The sequence below is a fragment of the Chaetomium fimeti genome (assembly GCF_033439085.1).
Source record: "Chaetomium fimeti strain CBS 168.71 chromosome Unknown B0H64scaffold_5, whole genome shotgun sequence".
NCBI classification, from domain to species: domain Eukaryota; kingdom Fungi; phylum Ascomycota; class Sordariomycetes; order Sordariales; family Chaetomiaceae; genus Chaetomium; species Chaetomium fimeti.
In genome coordinates this window covers 2,091,774-2,108,243 of record NW_026944333.1, presented here as the reverse complement: position 1 = coordinate 2,108,243, position 16,470 = coordinate 2,091,774, and the positions used below count along the sequence as shown (strand labels likewise).

Below are 16,470 nucleotides of genomic sequence, written 5' to 3'. Positions count from 1 at the left end.
ACTTGGTTCCTTAACCTTACCAACACCCATCGACGCTGCACTATGGTAGCAACAGCAATGGCACCCGCTTCCATTCTGCGGGTCGCCCGCTGTCCGGCCTGCAGTTTGTCTGCCCTGCGTCCATTCATTAGCAGCTTTGCAGGATCCCACGCCCGCGTGTCAGTGGCGACCTCGAGAAGCCATTTCCTTGCTCCAAGAACGGCCGCGACGTTCTCAACTTTCCGGCCCACACCACGTCGTCTAGGGGGTCCCTCGATTATAGAGGAAGCAGTCGACGAGGGGCGTAGCAACGACGAGCCGAAGCCAAACGACACCCCGTCTTCAGAGTCCAGTGGCTCCGACGAACCGTGGTATTTACAGGTCGAGCCGCCGAGACACCCGACCCTCGTCCACGAACCGTCGCCGTTGCCCGACATACCCGACGATTCACCCAAGATTATGGAACCACTACTCAAGTTTGTGGCGGACGAACTAGGCTTGGACGACTTGTCGCTGCTCGACCTGCGGGAGATGGACCCCCCTCCGGCGCTGGGCCCGAACCTGATGATGCTCTTTGGGACGTCCCGCAGTGAGCGCCATCTCCACGTTTCGGCAGACCGTATGGTTCGGTGGCTGCGCGGCCGCGGCATCCTGGCCAAGGCCGATGGGCTTCTTGGGCGGAACGAGCTGAAGATCAAGCTGAGGCGCCTTGCGCGCAAGGCGAAGATGCTTGGAAACTCGGGGGTCATGCGCGGTGGCGACGATGGTATTAGCACGGGGTGGGTTTGCGTCAACCTCGGCATTGTGGGGGGATCAACCCAGGAGGTTGAGATGTTCGACGCGGAGGGCAGGTCGACGGGTTTCGGTGTACCACAGACGGGCACTAGCATCGTCATTCAGATGCTCACCGAGTCGAGGAGGAAAGACTTGGACTTGGAGGGGTTGTGGGGCGGCATGCTGCAGAGGAGCCTGGAGAAAGCACATGGGCTGCCGGCCCTTGGCGCCCGTAGAACAACCCCTTTGAGCTTGGCAACCTGAGTGGGAGAGTACCAGTTCTATGCGGGGTGCCGTATGCTCCAAGCCTACCGTCGAAACCCTCCGTCGCGAAACGGTAGCACTCGTCCTGACATCAGACGCAACTTATAGAGTCTCGACAACCCACGGGGTGGCGGTGCCCATACAAATTGCCGGTTCCGCTTGCCATGGCCACCAGGAGTTGTTGGGCCCGGCCCGCTTCGTGGTTTTGATCGACTCCATGCTTCGTTTCCGAAGGTTACCGCCACGGCTCGAGGACCCTCGCATTCGAATCGCACACGTCGGCCGACTCAGGTGAGCTGGGAGAAGTTGTGGTGGATTCAGCTCCTGCAATGCTCAGTGTCGGTTTACATAGCATGATAACGCCCAAGACAGGACCAAACGAGGGAGGCGCCAGCCGAATGCGCCGGTTGAGAGGGGTTAAAAGGACACAACGCAAGGGGAATGTAACACCGATGTAAAATAATGTACATGATATACAGAAATGTCATTGCTACGGCGTTTCAGGACGGCAAAAGCAATAGAAATACCCAACACCACGTTAAAAAGAATTCCTAGTTATTCCGAACTCTCCCGGCTCCCAGTTAAACCAACGACCGCCACCCCCCTTACCCATCACAACTTCGCCGACTCCCTCATCGCCTCCCTCAACATGGGCCCCACCTGCTTCCGACTACACGAAACCTCCTTCTGCCTCCAACAAACCCGCCACTCCCCCTCGCCCTCCCCCCCTCCATCCAACCCCCCACCCTCCCACGACTCCAACCCAAGCTTCTCCGCAAACCGCCTCCGAAACTCCCCCACCGCCGCCACCCCGGCCTCACTCAGCCCCCACACCAGCAACTCGCGCGTAAACACCCCGCCGGGCCGCGAGACCGTCATCACCGCCGCGATGTCCAGCCCCTGCTCGCCCGCCCACGCCCGCAGCGCCGCCACGAACGCTCCGCGCTCTCCTTCCCCGGCCGTGGCTGTCGTTGTGGTTAGGTCCTGCACTACGGTCGACATGCCGAGTCCGAGGCTGCCTTCGGTCCAGCGCTTGTAGTCCTTGCGGAGGACGTCGCGGTAGGGGAGGCCGGCGATTTGCTCTTTGAGGGTGGTTAGGGTGGCGTGGTAGGTTTCGCGGTTGTAGGGGGCGGCGTCTTCTTGGGCTGAGGGTTGGGTTTGGACCTGGGATCGGGATTGGGATTGGGACTCAAAGGAGGCTAGCTTTGACTCGGCGAGCTCGGTGGCGTGCACGTCCCAGTCGGTGGTCTTATCCTTGGACGTGAGGTTGATGGTGTCGATGAGGATGGGGGCCAGGGCGACGTGTGCGAGCTGGGCGTCGCATTCTGCCGCTGACGTGCCGTCTTCGCAGGCCGAGGCGGCCAGGCTGTCCCAGGTTGGCTTGCAGTGGTCGAGGACTAGGCTCATGCAGCTGCCACATGTGGCGAATCGCCGCGGCTGGCCCTCCGGGACGTCATGCGGGATAACGCCCTCGTCGACGTGGTGGTCGATACAGCCGACTACCTGGCCGGAAAAGGATGCGGCGAGGCGCCCGGTGAGGGCGTTGTGGTCGACGAGGAGCCAGCGGGTATCTTGCGGGTGGAGGCCCTCGCGTGGGAGGTCGCAGAGGGTGATAAGGTCGTCTGGCTTGAGCCCTGCGGGGTGGAGAACGGCCTGGAGTTCCGGGCGAAGAGCGAGGTCTGCTCGGGGGAGGTTGGAAAGTGGTATGTGCAGGCCGTGAGCGGGAGTGTGAGTGCGGAAATAGGCAAAGACGACGGCTGAGCAGAGCGAGTCGAGGTCTGGATGTCTATTAGTATGCTCGTTATATCCATCTTGAAAGGATATAATGGCCTACTTACCTGCCGATTCATTACCGACGACAAAGGTCAAGGGTTTCGGTCTTTGCGCGGGAGGAGATAAAAGGGCCTTCCTGGCAGTTGCTAAGAAGCCCTTGAGTGATGCCCGGGTTGGTGACATGGCAACTGGCGTCGAAGGCATGGAGGTTGCACTTTAGAAATCACGGGCCGTTCAAGGCTCAGTTCAGGAAATGCGTAATTTTAGTTTAAAAATAAATATCACTCACGCCTTCTCAACTTGAAAAGAAGTGTCTCGATTGATCGCAAATAATGCTGCAGCGCCCTCGACACCTGACAAGCAAGAGATATCGAGTTGGTAAAATGGCGAGCATGGACAAGATGTCGGCTACAAAATATTGAACGTCACTCCCGCTTTCGAAAACAAGGAATTCGGTCTTCAGACGGGTTGGTGTAACGAAAGCAACGGGTCTTGGCACAGTGCGGACCGGAGCCGATGTTGACCGTTGACGCCGCTTCATGCCGAGTGGAGTCAGTGGGCCGGGTTTCTCGGATCCGATTCTCGGATGGCAACCCGACGAGACCCTCTTTCCCGTTTCCTCGAAAGTGACATCTAATCTCAACTTTCCACTCCTTATTGTGACAACTCGATAAAACGGGGTAATTTACCTAACAAATAACTGATACATCGGCCGAAGCCAATCTCATCAACGCCATCCCTTTTATTATCCAACCAACACCTTCACCGACTAATCACGCAGCACACTCCCAACTCCCAACACTCCCAACAGTCATCACAGTCACAAACATGCCCCTCCGCCTCGCAATCCTCGAAGCCGACACCCCGGTCCCGGCAGCCAACGAGCGCTATGGCGGCTATTTCGGCGTGTTCAAGCACCTCTTCACCCGCGCCGTCGCCCCCTCGCCGCTCGAATCTGAGCTCACGCTTACAGGCCACGACGTCGTACACAACCCGTCAACGGCCTACCCGAACCTAGACGACGTTGATGCGATTTTAATATCGGGCTCCAAGCACAACGCATTCGACGACGACGAGTGGATCCTCACGCTCGTTGAGTTCGTCCGCAAGGCCCTGCTGCACGACCGCGTCCGCGTAGTGGGTATCTGCTTCGGCCATCAGATCGTTGCGCGGGCGCTGGGTGCGCTGGTTGCGCGGGGTGACCAGGGGTGGGAGGTTAGTGTCGTTGAGACGCGGCTGACGGAGAAGGGCAAGGAGGTGTTTGGGAGGGAGAGGGAGACGCTGGTAAGTTGTTCGGATGTGATGAGAGCATCACAGCACCTGGGGCGGTGAACCGAACTAACTCATGCGCCGGCAGAACATCCAGCAAATGCACCGGGACCAGGTGTTCAGCATACCCCCTGGCGCGGAACTGCTAGCGTCGACGGACAAGTGCACGAACCACGGCTTTATTATCCCCGGCCGTACCATCACCGTCCAGGGGCATCCCGAGTTTACCGAGGACATCATGGGGGAGCTTCTCGAGCTGCGGCACGAGTCAGGGCTGTTCACTGACGATCTGTACCGGAGCGGCAAGGAACGGAACGGGGACCATCACGACGGCATTTTCATGGCGCAGGCCTTCCTCAAGTTCCTGCAGGAGCAATAACAAATACGAAAGTTGTCGTCCCATTCCGGACCCGCACAATGTGACAAGTCGACGCCAAGGGGATCGCCTGGCAATCACCCGCGATGATCGCTCACGCGCGTCCCCAGACTGTTGGTCGAGCTTGCGAGCACGGAGAGTTTGTATGTACACAGTCAAAGACGATCGCCTGGCCCTTGCGGCCGATGTGCCGACGCACTTTTTATCCCGAAAAGGAATCGTGCCATTTGAGACGATGCTGAAAGACATTTTGAATGCTCCCCCTTGTCAACGCCGAGAGCCGCCCTCGCTATCTCTCATGCAACCTTAATCAGCCACAAGCCGCCCCAAATGCAGAACCAACCAGGGTATAGTGTAAGCCTCAACCGACTCCGAAACAATGAGAAAGACAGCCGCAAAGTGTATGCCCGCATGTATGCATGTAAACCAAAAACCCCAACCGCACAAACACCATCAACCCACCTCCCGCTGGACCTCCCCCCCTGGCCTCCTCCCCCCCTCATGCCCCCTTCCCCCCTCCCCATCGTCATCATCAAAATCATCATCATCATCAAACCGCCCCTCCCCCTCCGCCCACACATCCCACCACTCCCTCCCCCCAACCCTCCCCGCCGAAGCCACAACCCCCCTCTCCCTCTCCACCGCCACCTCCCCCTCCCTCCGCTCCCTCGCCAGCCGGCCATAAACCAGCATCTCCTCCCTCGTCCTCCCCACCCCATCCCCCCTCAGACCCCGCCGACCACCACCACCACTAGCAGCAGCAGCAGCAGCACCCCCACTCCACCAGCGGCAGCAGAAGCCGAGCCCCCACGCCCAGCGGCGGCCCAGCGACGCCCAGAAGCCGCGGCCGCGCGCGTACCGCCAGGGCGTCTCGCGCAGCAGGAAGAGGACGCAGTCGACGACGCCCTGCACGCAGAGCGAGATGATGGAGACGACGAGCAGCCAGTGCGGCGGGGCGTGGTCCTCTCGGTTGGCGGTGGAGGGATCGTCCTGGGGGTGGCGGACCGAGGAGTCGTCGTACCCGAGCACGTGCGAGACGAAGGGGAAGAGCCACAGGATGATGTAGACGAGCGGGTAGGCGAAGAGGGAGCGGAGCTGGCGGAGGGTTTTCTTTTGGTGCCGGGTTTGGGCCGGGTCGTCGTCGTCTTCGGGTGAGGTGATGGTTATGAAGGGGGAGGAGCCCGAGCGCCCCCCTGTGGGGGTCAGGATGGGTGATGAGTCGGGTGTGTCTTCGTCGTCGATGTCGAGTTGTTCCGGTGTGGCTTGGCGTTGGGAGTGGTGGAAGGAGACCCGGTTGTTGTGGTGGTGGTTGCTGATGTCCGTGTTGGCGTCGGTCGAGGATAGCAGGTTTGGCCGGGGTGTGTGTGCCGGTGCCGGGGGCGTGAGGAAGGTCGGCGATGTAGGGGAGCTCGGGGCGCCGGTGTCGTCCCCGGAAAGCCCGCTGCTCTCGGGCGATGGCGTGTGTGTGAACCCAGGCCAGTTCCACTTGACACAGCTGGGTGGTCTCTGAACGTCCACACTTGTCCTCGCGCTCGTGGGCCAGGCCGCGCCGATCGATGATGGCGGCCGGGACTGGTCTTTAACCGTCGGTATGGTATCGGTTGCCGAGCTTCGTCGCGAGGATGCCGTGGACGGGAGGAGCCCGTTGTAGCGGAGACGCGGTATCGAAGCTGCCCCCACCGATCCCCTGGGTGCTTGCGACTGCATGGCTTCCGACTGTCGCCTGCCGTAATCCCCCATCTTCCTCCGGATATAAAAGTAAATGGAGACGTAAATGATGACGATGCTGGCGCAGATAATATATCGCGGCACCCAGCTAAGCACCAGCCGTGCCCAACTCCGGTCGGTTCGCAGATAGCAGTAGGGCCCCATGTTCTCGTACCCATTCCCGCCGATAAACGCTAGGCACGCGGCCAGAGACGGGTACAAATAGAACCCCAAGTAGGCAGGTCGGCGGTACGGGTAGAGCCCAGCCCTCGGTCGGAAGATATACATGGCGGAGTGCAGGGCGATGAGCAAGACAGCAATGTCGGAGGATTCGATGCCGACAGCGAGGACGAACCCGCTGATTTGGCAGAAGGCCGAGTCGGAACGAATGCCACCCCCAACAAAGCTAACGATAGCGAAAATAACCAAGACTGCCGACTTGGCGAAATCACTTTGAATCAGGAGCAAGATCAACCTGCCAACGGTCAGTAACGCGCGGGCCACTCCGGGGTGGGTCGGGACTTACTCGTGTCTGAAACTCCGCCTCATCTTGACGAACCAATATAGGGCGGACGTAGTAGCCAGAACGCTGATGGAGGCGAACGTGACTGATAAGATCAACAAGATGTGGACTATGCGCTGGTCACTGTCGATGGCTGAAGGGTGCCGGGCCGCAATGGCCGGCGTCTCGGAAGCGGCGATTCCATCTGAGAGAAGATAATCGAGAGGCGTGCCCAGAAACATCCATCTCGGCACCGTCATGACTGTCTGTTGTTTCTTCTCCGGTAATGGCGAGACTACGAGCCTAGCCTATCGTTCCAGGGGTTATCCGCAAGACGCCCGAGCATGACGGCGGCCGTGTCACAGTTGTTCGTCGAGTCGCTTGAGGGGAGATACACCCCATAAGAACAGGGCGAGTGATGAGGGCCAGCGAACGGCCGGTGGTTTTAACTTGTCGATCGAAGCAGAGAGAGCAGGGAGTGTCTATCAAAGTGGTCCTTCGGCGGATTAAAACGGTCTGAGTACCCTCGGTTGTTGAGGTGTGGGACAGAAGCGGACGGTCAAAGAGAGCAAGCAAGAGACATTGGAATGGCAGAACGGAACCAACAAACAACAGGGGCGAGAACACGGGAATACATAAAAAAAGAAATCAGGGCTGTGGTGTAATCCAAGACCCTCGGCAGGCGAGCCGGAAGGTTAGGCCGCCCTGGGGAGGATCGGCATGATCAGGCGAGGTGCCCCGGATGTGCAGCAAGCCAAGTCGGGCGCCTGAGAAGCAAACGCAGCACATTTCCTGCAATTTTGCATTTTGTATTTTGCCCACTTCACCCAGTCGCGCAACTGCGGGAGACACACGGAGGGGGCTGTCGTCCACGTCACAACCCTGGTTGGCGGCGATTGTCCATGCAAAGGCACCAATGGAGTGAAAAAGCACCGCTTGGGCCAAGCGAAGGTGCTGTGTGAGAGGGAAGCGGGAGATTGCGGCTGTGAGAGAGGTCTTCCGTCTCCGCAGGATCAAGGCCGAGGTAGACCGCCACATGCGAGATGGATTCGGCGGTTGCAAAACGTCAGCCTGTGCAGGAATAACTCAAACGAGCACGAAGTAAGCCGGTCCAGTCGTGTGTTTTGTCACCGACTTGGCCGTGGAGGTTGGCTGCATCTATTGGTACAGAGTTATGGGAAAGACAGCACTGTGACCCGCTCTGTTGTCAGCTGTGATGCTGTGAAAGGACGAGACGAACCAGGGTGACTCGAGCAGGCACCCCAGGTGACTGCATCTCCAAATCACCAAGCCGATCACCCGCAGCGCAGCAGCCAGCGCTTCAAGGTCGCTTTGTGGGGACGGGCGATTCGATCTTGTGCGCGCACCTTGTGCATCATTAGCTGTCCCGTTCCCGGGCTTCCGGGTGCGTTGTCTCGCTGGGTTTCGGGTATCGGTTTGGCGCACAGAGGGAGGCGTCGGGCGTAAGGTTGTGACGCAATGGTTATTGGTTAAACTAGAGGTCATCCGTGCATCGCTGCATTTCGAGTCTTGGATGAAAATGCGGAATGTTGCGCGGCTGCCGATGGGAGAGAGTGGAAAAAGGCCCGTGTCATCCGATTCCTTGCAGCAGTTGGGATTGCCAGTGGCACCCGCGGGGACTGGCGGGACAGGGCCAGCGATGCCAGTGGGGCCATTTCCCCGATCGAGTCAAGCGACCAGATCTGCTGCAACCTTCGACCTGTGAGAGCTCAGATTGGGATTTTCCGATATGATGGGGGTCGGATGGGATGGATGGTCAGTCTCAACTCCCAACCGGGCTGAAATTGACGAGTCGCCTCTCACCGTTACGAACGGCGGCTCGTCACAATAAGCGAGCCGTTCTCGAGTCATCAATGCGGTCGCTTCCTGACGTTGGAATTTCTCGGTTAACCAGCCACCCGAAGAACCCTGCAAGGGAGAAGGGGGGAGTGTGGGTGAACTTGGCCGGATGCTGACCTTCATTCTTCGGAAGAGTAAAAATAAGTAAAAAATATCTTTGCGACAAAAAGCAGAGAGCACGGGGGAGAAAAGCAAACTGCAAACATAAATAAAACGAGGGGTTTCTCAAGACCAAACTAAGGGCAGATTAGGCAGGTCAGAATTAATCTGTACAATTCGCGTGTGTACTCAGGTACGAATGCATCCCGAGTGTTCCCAAAAACAGCATGCCCGAAACCATCTCCCCCATTACGCCGTTGTGCTGCCGAACCCCCAAGACCCCCATCCTTGTAGAGGTGCACCGGAAAATGCAACCAAGCCCATACGCCCTCGAACCCATCTCCCTACCCAAGCAAGTTGATGTACGGCTCGGGCCAGCGCCCCCATACCATCGGCCGGTTTCCTAAGCGGCCACTAACGGGGGAAAGGACTTTGAGTCGCCGCCTGTCCTCGTCCACATCGGCGATGGCTACGAATCCCATGACTGGCGCTTGACGGATTATCTCGGGCGGGTCGTTTACGGACGCGTTCATGACAGCAAGGGTCCAGTGGGACATCTCTGCGGAGATGTCGGCGCGCTCGAGAGCTGGTTTGTTGTCGTAGAAACCCGAACCTAATTCACTGTCAGTCATAGAGGCCGTAACCGTAGGTGGTGAAACACTACCTTCAGGTGTCCTAAACACGGCCACATCGTCAAAGCCGACCGACTGCGTAAACGGGCTCAGCGTCCTCTTGGCATCGCCAAAGAAATACTCCTTAATAGCGGCTTCGCGAGTAAACTTCATGAAGTCCTTATCCCGTTCTGCTACCCCATCGGATTTGTCGAGGAAGATTAGCGTGACAACTTCTCCATGTAACGTCCGCTCATTCTCGAAGCGGCGCTGCAGCTCGGCGTGTAGCTCAACCGAGCCGATAACAACCACAATGTTGACTGTCACCGTTAGCCGACATCCTCTGCTACTCCCGGCTTCTGACAACTCACCTGCAAACTCATGTGCCGCATGCATCAAGATATCCAAATCCCCTTTCGCCACGCTCGCAGCCGGCGTATCCAGCAGCAACCCAGCCTCCCTAACCACCTCATCCGCCGCAAACTTGGCCCTCGCCGAGCTGCCCAGCTTGCCCACCAAGTCCCTCCACAGCGGCACATCCTCATCCACCCTCTCCCGTCCGACATAATACACCATCGGCAGCTTAACAGGCACGGCACTGGGCCCGCTGCTGGGGGTGCCACTGACGCCAAACCCGGCAGCCGGGTCCTCCACATCCATAACCGTCCCAAACACCGCGGCACTGATCGTGCCTGGCAGCGCCAGCATGCCCTCGCGCGGGTCGACACTCCCGACCAGCGGCTGCCCGCCCGCGCGCGTCGCCAGCGCCGCGAGCGTCCGCGCCACCGTCGTCTTGCCGCTGTCCCTCTCCCCGCAGATCATCACCCTCGGCCCGGGCACCCCACCACCACCACCACCACCACCATTATCATTCGTATTATCACCACCCCCCCGCCCAACCCCCGCGCGCAGCTCCTGCAGCGCAAAATGCAGATTCAGCACCGGCAGCTGGGGCGAGGCCTCGGGGGCAGGGTACTGAGCGACATGATCAACGAACGCGCCAGCGACCTCGAGCGTCGCGCCCGTGTAGGTGAGCAGCTTGGACTGGGTGTTGCGCGGGAAGGTGTAGACGCGGTTGAGGGCGAGCTCGGTGCCGTCGCGCTCGGCGGCGCCGCTCGTCAGGCGCACCGTCGCGCCGCCGCCGCCGACGCTGACATTGCCGGGGGCGGTGGTGGTGGCACTGGTGGTGGTTGCGGCGCTGCTGCTGCGTGGGACTTCGAAGCGCCACTCCCAGAAGGGGCGGAGGGTGATGGTGCGGGTTGTGGAGGTTGTGGGTTGCTGTTTTGGGGCGGGTGCTGAGGTCAGTGGTTGGTGATGGGAGGAGGGGGGGGTATGTAGGTGAGGGATGCCGTACCTGCGGAGCAATCTGACCCAGGCCGGGGATTGACATGGTCGCTACTTCATCTGCAGTGTTGTGTGGAGGGCGTGACAGGAATTGGAAGCTCGAGCTCAAACAGCTTTGAGCTTTCGCGATTGACAATGTGGTTTGCGGCAGGCAAGGGTGGGGCTGCCAAGCGGAATGTCTGACCTTGGGAAGATTTCAAGACCTTCCCGTGCATGTGAACAGCCTGAGGACAACACAACACTCGAGTTAAAACATCGTTAAACCCCCAAAACGCTAAAATGCATGTTTTAAAACACAATCCACCGGTAGCAATGCTAGCGATAATAATTGAAAGCAACAACTCAATGCAAAAAGTAGGGTATTCCGGAAAAGCAATGCCACCTCTAAAGTCCTGTCCCTTTCGTCATAACGGGCATAAAACTCATAATCCATGTGTCCCCCTTCTCGCCGTCGCCATGCCGAATGCTACTGCAAAACCAATCCGGTTCGTCTCTTGTTTACTGAGCCAGCTCTTCGAAAATTTTGATGAGACTCCTCACCCCGAGTAGACTGTTCTCATCGGGGCCCTGTCCGGGAACCCACTTGGCATGGGCAAAGTCGATAAGCTTCAGGGAGAAGATCCGTGGCTGGCTAGACAACTCATCGTCGTCATCGTCATCCTCCTCGTCGTCGGTCAAGACATCTCCCATCAACTCGACCACCTTGAGGTCTCCTTCAATAGCACCGGAAATCGCCTGTACATCGATGCCCGCGATGGTCTCCTGGGCGAGGCTTATCCCGTTGCAATGCCGTTCCTCGCCTCGTTTGAGATCTTCCAAGAAGGAATCGTGCTCCCCCGCGATGGCCACCCCGTTCACTGCTCTCTCGGGGAGACTTCCGTTCTCCTTGACGAGAAGTTTCGCTTCCTGAGCGGCGTTGACCTTCTCGACCAGCGCGTTGTTCTCCTCGATCGCCGCTTGGAGCGCCTCGCCATCTCCTTCGAAGGTGAACAGCAAGCTTGCGGAGTACATGCGGGTCTCTGATCTGGCCAGGACCTCCTCCACCTGCCTTAGGTCCTCCAGGAAGGCCTGGACAACCGCCCTCCCCAGATCTTGGTCGATCCCCGCCCGTTCGTTGAAGATGAACTTGGCAAACACCTGTACAACGTTGTCCTTGTTGACTTCAAACCTGCCGTAGTCCTTGTTGTAGACATGAAAGTCGTCCGCGTTCCACTCCTCCGGATTGTCGGACCCTTTGTACACGCGCATGCCTGAAATGCGGAACCCGTGTGAAGCGTGCGTCGTCAGCTTGCTGATCTCGTCGAACCGCTTCCGCTTCTCCATCGGCGCATCGTCAGCCCAGAGGCGCTGGCCAAGCTTGACGTCGAGAATGTTGGGCTTCTTGAAGCCGTGCGTGCTATTTTGAAGAACGACAGACTTGTCGGTCAAGATCCTGCGGCCTTTGTTCGGCTTCCACGCAATGTCGACTGGTGGTTCGGCTTGTTCAGCCGCTGGTTGAGCCGCTGGTTGAGCTGCTGCTTCAGCCGCAGTCGCCTTGGCTAACGAAACCGCCTCTTCCTTTAGCTCCTGGCTTATATGGTCGGCCACCACAGGGAGTTGCTCGTTCAGGGATTCGATATTGGTCGCGTCGTTAAGCGCGAGAGTCCCGATGTAGTGGGGCATCAGCGAGGCAAAGTCGAGGTGGTCCCGGAAGGTCTTTTCGTAGAAATCTATCTCCTGCTGAACGCAGGGCTTGATAAAAAGCTCGCCGTCAATGTCGGAAAGTGTTCCGTCACTATATAAATTATGGTTAGAACCCAGAGGCGACCGAGGGGCAGCCGTTTGCGCACTTACTGCCCTGCAACCGCATGGTTGAAAGGCTGAAGATCAGCGTGGCTCGGGAGTTCTCTACTAGTCGCCATGATGTTGATCGCGGCTGTCGCTAGAATATCACCGGTCTCTGTAGCAAGAATAAGTGTCTCGGAATCGGCGCAGATCCTGCCAGTTCCAAGATCGTTCGGAACTTATGGGGGGAAGTCGGATCTGGCTACAGGCGACGGTTGCATGTGCATGGGCGTACAGGAAGTGATGAGTGAGCTTGTGCTGGGGTATCATGAACTAAACCATGAGATGAGAGTGTACTGTGTTTGCGGGTCGGACAACCAAATCATTTTGTCTTTTTTTGCGAGGAACGCATGCCGAGCCTCAAAGATAGGGATCCGAGTGTTGGTTGGGGATTCGCGGGGCGCGACACCCAGCACCCGCAGCGGGGCGAAGCGCGCTTTTGCAGCGCAGGTGGTGGGGGTTGAAGCGCGGATGGCCCCGCCCGCGCCCAAATGCTCGGGAGTCGTCAGCCCACCAGCCAATCAGGCCGTCGAACAACCCGAAGTGCCGGGCAACTCGGCAAGGTTCTCAGACAGGGAACCAAGCCCCTCCACCTGTCGTCACCCAACCGCCGCTTCATCACATCGGGCTGAGTGTGACCTGCATGAGATTTGGCTCCCTTGCAGTCTCGGACACCCGCAGCTGAATCGTAAGGCGGACTCAAGGGCTCATATCCTTTAAATCACCAGTCACAAAAATCTTCAGCGAATGTCATATATCTCACAGCCACGGAAGCCCCTCCTTCATGCGCCGTCCTCCATTCCTAAGTGTTTCGCATCTGCAGCCTGCCTTCGGCACCGCCGACATGTCGTGCCTCCTGAGTACGTATCACTATCCGACCCCGGGTTAGCCTTCCTCTTTTTTGCCTCTTTCTTTTTTCTTTTTTCTTTTTTTCTTTTTTCTTTTCTTCTTTTTTTCTTTTTTTCTTTTTTCTTTTTTTCTTTTTTCTTTTCTTCTTTTTTTCTTTTTTTCTTTTTTTCTTTTTTTCTTTTTTTCTTTTTTTCTTTTTTTCTTTTTTGCGCGGCTCTCTCGGAATGACGGAGCCTCGAGGTGTGGTCGTACACACCTTCGGCGGTCGTCCAACCGCACTCCAGGGGCTCAGACATGAACCGCTCATGGAAGCTTTGGAAGCTGTAGGTATGTACCACACAGCTGTAGCCGCCGCTAAGCTGCAGCCCTGTCACCTTCTTCGGTTGCATTTTCTACCAGGGAGACAGTCTTTCTTTTCCATTTCCATGTTTCGTGATACCGAGGTAATCCACTTCACTTCGGGTGCGAAGCTTGGCCCCCAAGTTGTGTGTCTTCCACCAACATCATAGCTACACATTTCTTATTCCTAGGTATTATACCAAACAGGCCGCAGCTCGTTCATTCGGTATCAGGATAACCAATCATAGTATTGACCAGAGCCAGAAACAGCTGCCACCAGCTCGCTTGCCGCTATTGTTAGCTTAAGAATTAACCCCCCCGAACATATCCTTAAATTACCTACGTAGGTATTGAGCTGATACTCGAAAGCATATCTCCATTATACGGCGGGCAAAATGCCGCAACAGCTGCTTGTCAGACCTTGATAACCTAGTTCAAGTCCTAAGTCGGGACCCCTACTTGGCGCCCCCGCCTACTTTTCGCCATTTTTACCCCACACATAACCCTGAAAACGCTAAATTTCAACAATGTATTTAACTGTACCTATAAGAGTTAGAAATATAAGAGAATTAGAATAACATTTCGTATAGTTATTTGATTTAGTAAAGGAATTTAAAATATATATTTTGGACTAGTAAGGTATTATAAATATAAGATTTCGTTTTATATAGTAATTTACTAATAAAGTAAATCTTATAATATCTCTTAACTAAGGTTATTTAAAAATATATTATAATTATACTTAGATATTTAGTATAAGTTAGATATATATCTAGATTATCTAATATTACTAGCTACTTTATAGTAGTAAATATAAAGGTTTAAAGTTTTCGCTAAATTATCCTATATATAACCCTGAGGGTTATAGGTAGGGAAATCTTACCTAACTTCAAGAATTCATAGTATAATAATAGAGTATACTATAATAGTCTAGCTATCGGTAGATTGTTAATATACTTCTAATATAACCTCTAAATTAATTATCCCTACTTTTATAAAGATATTAAGAAGTTATTAGCTTTTCCAATTAGTAGTAATTTAGTATATAAATTACACTTTTAGCTATATCTTAATGTTATGGAACAGGGCCTCAGAGCCCCAGAATGGATGATGATGTCATGAGGCTCAGCAAGGAGCCTTTTAAGCATGGCCGAGCCCGATCCTGGGGAAGCTCCCCAAGGATCAGTTCCAGTTGCTCCTCAGACCTAACCTCAGGTCCGAACAAGAGTGTTTAGCTAGGAATTGAATCTTTGTTCGCCTGTGAATCGCCTTAGTTCCGCAGCCCGTGTCTGCATCAGTGTGACGAACCTGTCTCTGGACCCGTCCTGTTAGGGTTCAGTATCGGTCGAAGGTATCCTCTCAAGGGTGCTTAGGTTCGGTGCAGCCAAAGGGTGCACAACAAAGACTTGTCTCAACAGTAGGCTCTCGAGCTTGTAGCGAACTGTAGTTGTGATTGCTAACTGGAGAACTCCCAGAGCTCTCCAGAACGAGTGACTATATACTATCTAATTCCTGAGCTCTAGACAGCTCTCGAGAGCCCTCTAGAGCTCGCCGCTCTTGATAGCTCTCGAGAGCCCATGAGAGCAGCTCCTGACTGGCCGCCCCCTTTCCTGGCTCCCGGGTGTTCCATAGAGCACCCTGTGATTGGTTCGTTAAACGACTGGCTCGGGGCGTCCCGCGCCTCGGGGGTCCCACTTGTGGGCATATTCGTGACACGATGCCCCTCCTCCAGGGTCGACGTCCCGTCGGCCATGTTCCCAGCCTTCTTCTGAAATAGTGCCAACAACCCCAGTCCAATCTGGTTGGTAATTCCTCCTCTCCTCCCCACTTCTGTCCTTTCATCATGACTGACAGTGTAAAGAAACGAAAGCGCGGAAGTGGAACGAGTACTGAACGCCGCGTCCGTCTCGCCAATACCACTTCCTCCTTCCTAATGCCCAAGTCTTCTTATTGTCTCGAGAAGGGGCTGGACTGCAGTGTCTCCGGCACTTCCAAGCGCTGTGGTCCCTGCAACCTTTTCAACCGTCCGTCCTGCGACGTCTGGGGAATTGATCCGGGTGCTTGTACGTGTGTTCCTTGTCGCCGATTTCTGGTTTCTGACCATCTTCCAGTTCGAGCGTTTGTGGCGGAGAAAAGTAAACTGGACCTTGAAGAGGAGGAGACGCTAGCCAAGTTGTTGCGTCTGCGCAAGCAGAAGCGTGCCTTGGAGGAGCGCGTGCAGAAAGCCGTGTCTCGCGAACTGCGGGACATTTCGGAGGTGGCGCAGGAAGAGGCATCCTCCAGTTCGGGCCCTCCGTCCTCCGCCGACGTTCCACCCGTTAGCTCCTCGGGCGTCGATTCTTCTTTGTTTGATCCTGCTTGGGTTCAGGGGTTTGTCCTACCCTGACCTCCTTCCGTCCCTGCCGCTGACTTGCTTAGTTCTTCCGACGACCTTTTCCTTGCCGGAGTTGACCTTTCGGCGGGGCCCTTCTTGGTCGGTCCGGGTTCCTCTGGTGGAACTCCTGAAGCTTCTCGGGGCAGTTGAGATTTGTAGCTGGTTGCCATGAATTGTCTTCTGGGCCGAAGTCCAACCATTTGACCAAATACTCCAACTGTCCTTCCGTGATGCGTGAATCTAGGACTTCCTCAACGTCCCATTCCTCCTCTTCGTCTTCTGCCTCGGCGTCCTTGTCGAGTCGTGCGCCCTTGGGTGCTGGTTCCAGAAGCGAGATGTGGAAAACGTTGGTCCGTAGTCGCATTGTCGAGGGTAACGCGAGTGCGTAATTGTTCTCCGAAATCTTTTTGTTGATTTTGAACGGCCCGATCTTGCGGAAGTCGAGCTTCCTGCTTGGTCGTTTCGTGCGAAGATTTCGAGAAATGAGGTAAACTTTGCCCCCCTCTTCTAGGCGAGGTCCCTCGAG

The 16,470-nt window shown here is 56.2% G+C and overlaps 6 protein-coding genes across 6 annotated transcripts; 2 read left to right on the top strand and 4 right to left on the bottom strand.

Moving 5' to 3' along the window:
• Positions 1–57: 57 nt before the first annotated feature.
• B0H64DRAFT_375259 (uncharacterized protein) lies at positions 58–1,017 on the top strand (the record flags this gene model as incomplete). Its single annotated transcript, XM_062802400.1, has 1 exon — positions 58–1,017. One exon carries the CDS (start codon positions 58–60, stop codon positions 1,015–1,017), a length of 960 nt encoding a protein of 319 aa, XP_062657984.1.
• A 612-nt stretch (positions 1,018–1,629) lies between these two features.
• Positions 1,630–3,248, bottom strand: B0H64DRAFT_463386 (uncharacterized protein; the record flags this gene model as incomplete). The annotated part of the gene is made up of 2 exons (XM_062807595.1): positions 2,856–3,248; positions 1,630–2,795 (listed from the first exon to the last, which is right to left on the bottom strand). The coding sequence occupies exons 1-2, from the start codon at positions 2,992–2,994 to the stop codon at positions 1,630–1,632; spliced, it is 1,305 nt and encodes a 434-aa protein (XP_062657983.1). The 5' UTR covers positions 2,995–3,248.
• A 275-nt stretch (positions 3,249–3,523) lies between these two features.
• On the top strand, positions 3,524–4,585 carry B0H64DRAFT_188482 (class I glutamine amidotransferase-like protein). The gene is made up of 2 exons (XM_062799017.1): positions 3,524–4,074; positions 4,148–4,585. Exons 1-2 carry the CDS (start codon positions 3,619–3,621, stop codon positions 4,436–4,438), a joined length of 747 nt encoding a protein of 248 aa, XP_062657982.1. The 5' UTR covers positions 3,524–3,618; the 3' UTR covers positions 4,439–4,585.
• A 349-nt stretch (positions 4,586–4,934) lies between these two features.
• On the bottom strand, positions 4,935–6,904 carry B0H64DRAFT_375256 (G protein-coupled glucose receptor regulating Gpa2-domain-containing protein; the record flags this gene model as incomplete). The annotated part of the gene is made up of 3 exons (XM_062802399.1): positions 4,935–4,951; positions 5,176–6,617; positions 6,669–6,904. 3 exons carry the CDS (start codon positions 6,902–6,904, stop codon positions 4,935–4,937), a joined length of 1,695 nt encoding a protein of 564 aa, XP_062657981.1.
• A 1,804-nt stretch (positions 6,905–8,708) lies between these two features.
• Positions 8,709–10,689, bottom strand: B0H64DRAFT_475931 (Pre-mRNA cleavage complex II protein Clp1-domain-containing protein). The gene is made up of 4 exons (XM_062808126.1): positions 10,569–10,689; positions 9,586–10,492; positions 9,268–9,534; positions 8,709–9,216 (listed from the first exon to the last, which is right to left on the bottom strand). Exons 1-4 carry the CDS (start codon positions 10,602–10,604, stop codon positions 8,948–8,950), a joined length of 1,479 nt encoding a protein of 492 aa, XP_062657980.1. The 5' UTR covers positions 10,605–10,689; the 3' UTR covers positions 8,709–8,947.
• Positions 10,690–10,799: 110 nt separating this feature from the next.
• Positions 10,800–12,820, bottom strand: B0H64DRAFT_400805 (inositol polyphosphate kinase-domain-containing protein). Its single transcript, XM_062804097.1, has 2 exons — positions 12,392–12,820; positions 10,800–12,332 (listed from the first exon to the last, which is right to left on the bottom strand). Exons 1-2 carry the CDS (start codon positions 12,457–12,459, stop codon positions 11,057–11,059), a joined length of 1,344 nt encoding a protein of 447 aa, XP_062657979.1. The 5' UTR covers positions 12,460–12,820; the 3' UTR covers positions 10,800–11,056.
• Positions 12,821–16,470: the final 3,650 nt, after the last annotated feature.

What these genes read in the sequence shown, in the direction of transcription:
- B0H64DRAFT_400805 (XM_062804097.1), bottom strand. Translation starts at nt 12,459, where the DNA reads ATGGCGACTAGTAGAGAACTCCCGAGCCACGCTGATCTTCAGCCTTTC. An exon ending in AACCATGCGGTTGCAGGGCA is followed by an intron (nt 12,333 to 12,391) that starts GTAAGTGCGCAA and finishes TAATTTATATAG; the next exon opens with TGACGGAACACTTTCCGACA.
- B0H64DRAFT_188482 (XM_062799017.1), top strand. Translation starts at nt 3,619, where the DNA reads ATGCCCCTCCGCCTCGCAATCCTCGAAGCCGACACCCCGGTCCCGGCA. An exon ending in GGAGGGAGAGGGAGACGCTG is followed by an intron (nt 4,075 to 4,147) that starts GTAAGTTGTTCG and finishes ATGCGCCGGCAG; the next exon opens with AACATCCAGCAAATGCACCG.
- B0H64DRAFT_475931 (XM_062808126.1), bottom strand. Translation starts at nt 10,604, where the DNA reads ATGTCAATCCCCGGCCTGGGTCAGATTGCTCCGCAG. An exon ending in TGGGTCAGATTGCTCCGCAG is followed by an intron (nt 10,493 to 10,568) that starts GTACGGCATCCC and finishes GCCCCAAAACAG; the next exon opens with CAACCCACAACCTCCACAAC. An exon ending in TGCGGCACATGAGTTTGCAG is followed by an intron (nt 9,535 to 9,585) that starts GTGAGTTGTCAG and finishes TAACGGTGACAG; the next exon opens with TCAACATTGTGGTTGTTATC.